The sequence below is a fragment of the Penaeus vannamei genome, chromosome 40 (genome assembly GCF_042767895.1).
Source record: "Penaeus vannamei isolate JL-2024 chromosome 40, ASM4276789v1, whole genome shotgun sequence".
NCBI lineage: Eukaryota > Metazoa > Arthropoda > Malacostraca > Decapoda > Penaeidae > Penaeus > Penaeus vannamei.
This window is the reverse complement of record NC_091588.1, coordinates 3,146,846-3,156,845: the sequence shown is the minus strand read 5'-3', so window position 1 is coordinate 3,156,845 and position 10,000 is coordinate 3,146,846. Positions and strand designations below refer to the sequence as shown.

Below are 10,000 nucleotides of genomic sequence, written 5' to 3'. Positions count from 1 at the left end.
ATTATTATTATATATATATTTTTTTATGGGGGTTAGTATTTAGTTTCAATTTAGGAATTCATTTATTTGTTTTTGTTTTGTTATCTGTTTATAGTGTTCTATTTTTGCCTTTTTTTTGAGGGAGTTTTGAGGGATGCTGGGAAAATTTTCTTATTTTCTTTTCATTCCTCTTTTTCCCCTTCTCCCTTACCTCACTTCTCTCATTCTCTCTCTCTCTCTTTCTCCCTCCCTCCCTCCCTCCCTACCTCCCTCCCTCCCTCCCTCCCTCCCGCTCTCATTCTCTCTCTCTCTCTCTCATTTTTATTCATTTCCTTAAGTCATCGAAAAAGAGGTGTGTTTGTATGGGTCATTCATCGTTTCCAGAATTAATTGACGTTTTTGATTAATTGCGACCCAGGGAGAATTGGCGATAATGGGACGCGATCGCCGGGTCTTCCGCCGGTGGGGGTTTTGTGCTGTGTCATCGTGGGTGGGGGGTTGGGGGTGGGGGGTTGGGGTGGGGTTGGGGGGTTGGGGAGGGGGTGGGAGGAGGGTAAGTTTGTTTGTTTGGGGTTGGGGTGGGGAGAGTGGGTGGGGTTGAGGGAAAGAGGGGGTGAGAGAGAGGGAGAGAGGGAAGGAGGAGGAGAGGGGGAGAAAAAGTAAAAGTAAAAGTAAGAGAAAGAAAGTGAGAGGGAGAATAAGAGTAAGAAGAAGAAAAAAACAACAGAAGAAAAAAACAACAACCACACACACACACACACACACATAAACCCACCCCTTCCCCTCACACCCCCTCATACCCCTCCCCTCCCCACACACCGAGAGGGGAAAGGGGCGGAAGAAGGAGGAATGAGGAAGGGGGAAGGGGAAGGGGGAAGGGGGAAGGGGGTGAGGGGACAGCGAGCAGGTGGCATCCCTCCGTCACCATCAGCGGGTGACAAGTTGATCAGGGAGACGCACCACCAACGCCACCAGGTCTTGAGGGGGGGCGGAAGTGGGGATAATAGTGAGATGAGGGAGAGAGGGAGGGAGTGGGGGCAGAGTTGGAGGGGAGGGAGTTGGAGGGGGAGTTGGAGGGAGAGGAGGAGGAAGAGTTAGAGGGGGAGAGGGAGGGAGAGGTGGAGAGAGGGAGGGAGAGAAGGAGGGAGAAGGAAAGAGAAAGAGGGAGAGAAGGAAAGAGAAAGAGGGAGAAAAGGAAAGAGAGGGAGGGAGAGAAGGAAAGAGAGAGGAAGAGGGATAAGGAGGGGAAGAAAGAGAGAGTGGAAGAGAAGGAAAGAGAGAGGGAGAGGAAGAGGAGGAGAGAGAGAGAGAGAGGGAGAAAATGAAAGAGAGAGAGGACGAAATTCTTTTGTAGTCTTGACAAATGAGATGGCATAGATGAAGGTGTGACTGTATCGGCACGTTTGTTTGTGTGTGTGTGCGTGTCTGTGTGTATGCGTGCGTGTGTGCGTGTGTCTGTATTCGTGTGCGTTTCCGATCGTTCCCTGAAAGACGTTCGCGTGAGGCCCAACCCTCCAATTTCCCTTCCGCGGGACACGACCCGCCGTCGCGAGTAAATCACGTCTCTTCCTCTTCTTCTTCCTCCTCTTCTTCTCCTCCTGCGTGTACTACAGCCCGGGCGAATCAAAGAGCAATCGTCATAAGGACCAATGTTGTGTATCTAGTCCGTCATTGGCTTCGAATCCGGCCCGACGCGTTCCGAGGCGTTTGTCAACCTCGCCCGCCCGGCCCGCCTCGGCCAATCAGCGGGCGTCGCGGCGTCCCGGCAGCCAATCAGCGCCGTCCCCTTCGCCTCCCCGATCGGCGCCATCAGTCACCGGCTCGCAAGCGTGTCATTTCGCGTCGCCACTTCCCAGTCATCGTTGCATTAGCCTTGCACACCATGCGGATTACGTCACGACCTTTCATTTGCGGGTATTTTTTTTTTTTTTTTGTCGGAGCTGCGAAGGTGCTTGTCGTAAGTGAATGTCCCGATTCGCGACGCCTTTTGCGAGCGTGGCAAGGCGCCGGGGGATCCTCTCGCGGGCGGCTGGCCACCTTCGTGACGTCATAGGCCTGTTGCAAGGCGCCGGGGGATCAGCTGCTTGCGAGGAGGGGTTGCCGCTCCCCTCTCTGGGTGCGTTTTTATTATTATTATTATTATTAATAATATCATTATTATTATCATTATCATTATGAATATTGTTGTTGTTATTATTATTATTATTATTATTATTATTATTATTATTATTATTATTATTATTATTATTATTATTATTATTATTATTATTATTATTATTATTATTATTATTATTGATATCTGTTATTATTGTCATTATTATTATTACCATTATTGTTATTATTATCATTATTGTGATTATTTTAGTTTTACGTTCAAGCGACACGGCTTTTTTTTCTCTCTACGACATCTTTGCCAAGACGAATGACAGCGCCTCTCACCCTCCCCGACAGATGGGGGTAGGGGAAGGGGGAGTGGGGGGGAGGGGAGAGGGGGGAAGGGAGAGGGTGGGGGGGGGGTCGAAACCGCCTCGGGACCGCACCAACAAGGTCGTTTTCGCTCGTTTTCGCTCGTTTTCGCTCGTTTTCGCCCCCTAGAAGTTGCAAAGAGCCATGCGGGTGTCACGACCCCGGGCTGTCACATCGCTCACTGTCAAGCGGGGGGTTATCCTTCGCTTTTTCTCTCTCTCTTTCTCTCTTTTTTTTTTTTTTGTCTTTTGTCTTTGTTTTTCTCTTCTTTCTCTTTCTCTTTCTCTTTCTCTTCTCTTTCTCTCTCTCTCTCTCTCTCTCTCTCTCTCTCTCTCTCTCTCTCTCTCTCTCTCTCTCTCTCTCTCTCTCTCTCTCTCTCTCTCTCTCTCTCTCTCTCTCTCTCCTTCCCTCCCTCCCTCCCTCCCTCCCTCCCTCCCTCCCTCCCTCCCTCTCTCCCTCTCCCCCTGCCACCTTCCCTTACCAAAGTGACGTCATCATCACAACCGTCATATATACGTCAGGGTGTGTATGGGCGAGGAGGAGGAGGAGAAGAAGGAGGAGGAGAAATAGGAGGAGAAGAAGGAGGAGGAGAAATAGGAGGAGAAGAAGAAGGAGGAGGAGAAGGAGGAGAAGAAGAAGGAGAAGAAGAAGGAGAAGAAGAAGAAGAAGGAGGAGGAGGAGGAGGAGGAGGAGGAGGAGGAGGAGGAGGAGGAGGAGGAGGAGGAGGAGGAGGGAGAAGAAGAAGAAGGAGACAGATGGATGGATGGATGGAAAGGAAAAGATAGATGAGGAGTAAGAGGGAGAAAGAGAAATGAAAATAAAGGAAATGGAAAAGAAGCAAGAGCAATACAGAGAGACTTAGGGGGGGGGGGGGTATGAGAGAGAGAAGGAGGGGGTGGGGGTGGGGTGGGGTGGGGTGGGGGAAGTGAGTGGCTGTCAACTTATCCTCATTGCGAACCAGCGGAGGGTGCTCTAAATTACCTGTCGACTCAGGCTTCCCTTCCGTGATTGGCTGGATCTCTCCCTCTCTACGTCTCTCTCCCTCCTTCCCCCTCCCTCTCCCTCCTTCCCTCTCTCCCGTCTTCGCTTCTCCCTCCTTCCCTCTCTCCCGTCTTCGCTTCTCCCTCTTTCCCTCTCTCCCGTCTTCGCTTCTCCACGTTCTTGCAGCTCTACGTCTTTGCGTTCTTCGTCGTCTTCCCTCTCTTCGTCTTTTGGTTCTCTGTGTTCTTGCATTTCTTCGTTCTTGCATCTTTCTGTCTTTACCTCTCTCTCTTCTTCTTTCCTCTGTCTCTCTCTCTCTCTCTCTCTCTCTCTCTCTCTCTCTCTCTCTCTCTCTCTCTCTCTCTCTCTCTCTCTCTCTCTCTCTCTCTCTCTCTCCTCTCCCTCCCTCCCTCTTTCTCTCTCTTTCCTTCCTCCACTCCTTCTCTCCCTCGTAACCTCCTCCCCCCCCCATCCCACCCCACCCCATCCTCTCTCTCTCTCCCTCCCACCCCCCTCCTCTCCTTCTCCCCCCCCCCCCTCCAATCCTCTCGAAACTGTCACACGATGTTGATCTTGTCATTAGTGTCACGGCGGGCCTCGGGGTGTGGCGGCGGCTGATTCGGGCCTTATTCGCACAGCGGTCCCGGCAGCTGATTGTCGGCTTATTCGCACACTGGTCGCCGCGAGATTTCGTTCCGAGGGGAAGCGGCGTCACGTGTCGCGTTTGCTGTCGTTCTCCCGACGGCTCCCAATCGCCGTAATTTGCTCCTACTACGGATACTACGGATGCTATGTTACTACGGATACTACTCCTACTACTATGGCTACTATTTTACTACTATTGTTACTACTATGGCTACTAGTGCTACTACTACTACTACTACTATTATTATTATTATTATTATTATTATTATTATTATTATTATTATTATTATTATTATTATTATTATTATTATTATTATTATTATTATTATTATCATTATCATTATCATTATTATCATTATTTCTATTACTACTACTACTACTATTACTACGACTACGACGACCACCACCATTACTACCACTACCACTATTATTACTACAATTGATACTATTGCTACTATTCCTGTTACTATTATTGTTATCATTACGACTACTAATACTACTACTACCCAAACACGACTTATACTCCTGTACCACAATTACTATTTACATGTAATTCTGCACTACTACTAGTGTCACCGTTACTGCTACGATATTGGCTATTGATGATATTGTGTCTGCTATTATCGGTTTGGCATTATAGTCTATCGCATTTGCAGTAGTCTTGTATGTCATTGTAACTTTAATCTTAATAATAACGATGATTTTAGTCCCTTTCTCTCTCTCTCTCTCTCTCTCTCTCTCTCTCTCTCTCTCTCTCTCTCTCTCTCTCTCTCTCTCTCTCTCTCTCTCTCTCTCTCTCTCTCTGACAAATTATGACGTCACGGTCCTGTCTTATCCCGCGGGCGAATCGTGACGTCACGCTTCTCTTTTTCTTCCCGTCTATTCAAATCGTGACGTCATTGTCCCTGTTTTATATTTCCCCAAGGCAAGTTATGACGTCATTACCCCTCTCTCTCCCCATATCTCCCACCCACGCGAACCCTATCATCACAAACACCCCCTCCTCCCCACTCCCCCTTCTCCCCTCTCCTCATACACTCCCCTCCTCCCCCTCTCTCCTCCCTCTTCTCTCCCTCCCCTTTCTCTCTCTCCCTTCTCTCCCCCTTTCCTCTCTCCCTTCTCTCTCCCTCTCCCTTCTCTCCCACCCTCCCTTCTCCCCCACCCACCCCAACACCCTACCCACGCAAACCACGACGCCACTAACCCCTCCCCCCCCTCTTCTCTCTCTCCCCCAGGTGACGCCAGCAACGCCAGCATCGGCTCCGGAGAAGGCACGGAGGAAGACGAAGATAACAAGAAGAATCAGAAGAAGCGAGGGATATTCCCCAAAGTCGCCACCAACATCCTTCGGGCATGGCTCTTCCAGCACCTCACAGTAAGTACCAGTTTTGTTTGTTTGTTATTATTATTATTATTTTTTTTTTTTTGGGGGGGTAGGGGTGAAGGTTTGGTTTGTTGGTGTTTTATTGTCGGTGTTATTTTCTTTCTTTTTTTTTTTTTTGGGGGGGGAAGGGGGTTTCAGTAGAAGTGTGTGTGTGTACGCGTATGTGTGTGTGTGTGTGTGTGTGTGTGTGTGTGTGTGTGTGTGTGAGAGAGAGAGAGAGAGAGAGAGAGAGAGAGAGAGAGAGAGAGAGAGAGAGAGAGAGAGAGAGAGAGAGAGAGAGAGAGAGAGAGAGAGAGAGAGAGAGAGGGTGTCCAGTGAGGCCATAGCGTGCAGAGAGTAGGATCAGGAACACTTGTGGGCGGCCGCTGTGCTGGCTGGGGCATCACGCGAACCGACGCCCCTCGCCTTCCTCATCCGACGCCCCTCGCCTCCCTCACCCGACGCCCCTCGCCCCCCTCATCCGACGCCCCTCGCCTCCCTCACCCGACGCCCCTCGCCTCCCTCATCCGACGCCCCTCGCCTCCCTCACCCGACGCCCCTCGCCTCCCTCACCCGACGCCCCTCGCCCCCCTCATCCGACGCCCCTCGCCCCCTTCATCCGACGCCCCTCGCCTCCCTCACCCGACGCCCCTCGCCCCCCTCATCCGACGCCCCTCGCCTCCCTCATCCGACGCCCCTCGCCTCCCTCACCCGACGCCCCTCGCCTCCCTCACCCGACGCCCCTCGCCTCCCTCACCCGACGCCCCTCCCCTCCCTCATCCGACGCCCCTCGCCCCCCTCATCCGACGCCCCTCGCCTCCCTCACCCGACGCCCCTCTCCTCCCTCATCCGACGCCCCTAGCCTCATTTTAGACCACTTTGAGCCGGTCTTTGCGAGACTTCGGGGCGGCGTGAGGGTCCAAGGAGGGGCCGATGCAGGTTTAATTTCTCGGCTGTTGTGTCGTGTTTTTGTGTCTGTGGTTTGTCTCTCCCGTTTGTGTCGTGGTTGGCTTTGTTTTTGAGTGGTTTGGCTTTATTTTTTTTTCTTTTTCTTTTTTTTCTTTGACTCTCAGTTCGCCTCTCTATCTATTTATCTATCTATCTATCTATCTATCTATCTATCTATCTATCTCATTCTTTCCCTCTCCTTCTCTCCCTTTCCTTCTCCCTCTCTCCCTCTGTCCCTCTCTCCCTCTCCTTTCCCCTTCCCTCTTCTCCCTTTCACCCATCCCCCCTTTCTCCTCCACCTCCTCCTCCATCTTCCTCCATCTTCCTCCATCTTCTCCTCCTTTTTATATATCTCTCTTTCTCCTCCTTTTTGGTGCGTTTCTCCATTTCGTAGTTAGGAAGTAGGCACTTAAATGGATAATCATACAGTTGGAACTTAAATGGGCCTGGGAGAGAGAGTTTACACGTCTCCTGTGATGGTCTTTTTGATGGTGTGTCAGAGGAGAACACGTCTGTCTGTCACCAAGATTAAGCTTCAAGTGAGATGGACTGCTGTGAGAAAATGGAGCGGGGGGGGGGGGACTTTTTTTTTTTTTTTAGTTTTTTTGGGGTGTTCGTAATATTTCACCTTCTTTCTTTCTTTTTATCTCGTGTTTCTCTCGAGTCTTGTCTGTTTTTTTGTTTTTTTTTTTAGTTTTTGTGTGTGTAGATGTTTTTTTTTTTTTTTTTTTTTTTGATGTGGGGGCTCTGCCTGTTGGGTCTCTCTCTCTCTCTCTCTCTCTCTCTCTCTCTCTCTCTCTCTCTCTCTCTCTCTCTCTCTCTCTCTCTCTCTCTCTCTCTCTCTCTCTCTCTCCCTCTCCCTCCCTCCCTCCCTCCCTCCCTCCTCCCTCCCTCCCTCCCTCCCTCCCTCTCCCTCCCTCCCTCCCTCCCTCCCAGTCCCTCCCTCCCCTTCTTATATATATTAAGTCTTTTGATATATTGAGAAAAATTTTCTCCGAATTCCCTTTTACGATTTTGTTTTTCGTCTAAAAAAAATTATATATTTTTTTTTCCGAGTAAAAGCCCTTGACATTTCTCTCCTCGAAGTAATTCTTGTTCTACGTGTATTTATCTTCATTTTTTTCTGTTGAATTTGATTTGGGAGAGATAAGGAGGTGGAGGTAGGAGAGAGGGAGAGAGGGAGAGAGAGGAAGATTGAGAGGGAGGGAGAGAGGGAGGGAGAGAGAGAGAGAGACCAGAAATAGAAATAGGAATAGACAGATAGAGAGAAGAATAGAGAGAAAAGAAATAAAAATAGAAATAAATAGATAGATAGATAGAGAAGAAGAATATAAATAAGAAAAAAAAATACATACAAAATACATACACGAACGAAAATGAAAAAAAAATACGACCCAGAATTAAAAAAAAAAAAAAAAAAAAATCACGCCATCCTCGGTGTACTTTGGCGTCGGTCGAGAACGCGTGTCGGTGTTTAAAGGCCCAGTCGGGGCGAGTCGGGAAGTTGAGAGGGTCGTTGCCGCCGACCTCATGGCTTTCCGATAAGGGGGCATTCGGGGGCCGCTTTTGTGCCAGCTTAAGGGGTTAGGGAAGGAGGGAGGGAGGGAGGGAAGGAGGGAAGGATGAGAGGGATGAGGGAGGGAGGAAGGGAGGGTGAGGGAGGGGTAAGGGAGGGAGGGAGGGAGAGGAGGGATGAGAGGGATGAGGGGTGTAAGGGAGGGAGAGGGATGAGGGTGAGGGGTAAGGGAGGGAAGGAGAGGGTGAGGGAGGGAGAGGGGTAAGGGAGGAAGGGAGAAGGGTAAGAGAGGGATGAGGGAGAGATGAGAGGAGTTCTGAAGGGAAAGGGAGTGGGAGAAGGGGAGGAAGGGAGAGGGAAAGAGAAGGAGACCAATGAGAAAGGGAAGAAGGGGAAGGAGAAGAGAGACCAGGAAGAGATAAGAAGGGCGAAAGGGATGGAAAGAGGAAATGGTGGGAGATAAAGAAGAGTGAGGGAGACGGAAAGAGAAAAGAAAGGCGAAAGAGAGAGAGAGAGAGAGACAGACAGAGCTTTCAAGATAGAGAAATAGGACTATTGGAATATAGGAATAAGGAGGGAGAGAAGAGTAAAAATATTGGACTAGAAAGAGATGACTATTTTTAAAAGAAAATGATAAACAAGAAACAACGAAAAATGCAACTACAAAAAAGGCAGATAAATGAAACAATAAGAAAGGATAATCAAGAATTGAAATAGGAAGAAGAGAAAGAGGAAGAGGAAAAGGGAGTAGATAGACACCATAAAAGGGCTTAGGAAGAGGATATAGAGGAAGGGGGGAGGGGGGGGGGAGGGAGGGAGAGGGGGAGATGGTGGAGGGACGGAAATCATCACTTAAGCCATAGTTCGGGACAGCTGGAGAACAAGATGGAAAAGGGAGGGTGGAGGGTGGCAGAGGGAGAGAGGAAGGGAGAGGAAGGGAGAGAGGAAGAGGGAAGGTGGGGAGAGAAAGAGGGAGGGAGGGAGGGAGAGAGAGAGGAAGAGGGACGGAATGCTAGAGGGAAAGGGAGGAAGGGAGGGAGAGAGAGATAGGAAAGGGGAGGGGAGGGAGGGCGAGAGGGGAGAGGGAGATAGAAAGAGAGAGGAAGGGAGAGAGAGAGGGGGGGAGATAGAAAGAGAGAGAGGAGGAGGGAGATAGATAGATAGATAGATAGATAGACAGATAGCAAGGGAGAGAGAACTTATCCTTCTCCCTCACCCCCCCCCCCTCTCTCCTCTCTCTCTCCCCTCCCTCCCCTCCCCCCTTCATCATTGCCTCACTGGAGGACGTGAGCGCCTTCGCCTTGTCCCCGTCAGGATCGTCACGCCCCTGGGTCTTCTTTTCGCCGACTGTGACGTCACTCGGCGCCCATCTCTTGCAGTGGCGCGGTTAACAAGGCGTCCGAGGTCTTTTTTTTATTTTTTTATTTTTTTTTGTTTTTGTTCTTTTCTTTTTCTGGTTCTTTTTTTCTGCTTCTTTTATATTGACTATTTTTTTGTTGTTCTTGCTCTTTTATTTCTTGTATTTCTTTTTCGTCTTCTTTTTTCTTTCGTCTTCTTTTTTCTTTCTTCTTTTTTTTTCTTCTTCTTTTTCATCATCTTCTTCTTCTTCTTCTTCTCCTTCTCCTCCTTCTTCTTCTATTTCTTCTTCTTCTCCTTCTCCTCCTCCTTCTTCTCCTCCTCCTTCTTCTCCTCCTCCTTCTTCTTTTTCTTCTCCTCCTTCTCCTTCTTCTCCTCCTCCTTCTTCTTCTTCTCCTCCTCCTTCTTCTTCTCCTTCTTTCTTACTCGGGATAATTTACTCTCCTACTCTCCTGTTGGACCGCACACACACACACACGCACGCACACACGAACTCACCCTTGCACTTATTTATGTATGTATTCTATACGTTGCGTACGATCACTTCTGCGTACATACATACATACATACATACATGCATAAATAAACATGTAGAGGCATTACATTTGGTACCTCTCTTTATGTCTTTATCTTTCTTTCTTTCTTTCTTTCTTTCTTTCGTTCGTTCTGTGTTTTTTTCTTTCTTTCTTTCTGTCTCTTCGTTTCTCTCTCTCTTCTCTTCTCTTCTCGATTTCTCTTCTTCTCTT

General features: G+C 49.0%; 1 protein-coding gene across 11 annotated transcripts in view; it reads left to right on the top strand.

The window, feature by feature from the left end:
• hth (Meis homeobox homothorax) overlaps positions 1–10,000 on the top strand; it is a 738,118-nt gene that overhangs the window by 566,696 nt on the left and 161,422 nt on the right. For all 11 annotated transcript variants that reach the window (XM_070117562.1, XM_070117567.1, XM_070117566.1 and 8 more), the window contains one exon: positions 5,307–5,446. In XM_070117562.1, the coding sequence (XP_069973663.1) occupies positions 5,307–5,446 (140 nt within the window). The remainder of the gene's footprint in view (positions 1–5,306; positions 5,447–10,000) is intronic.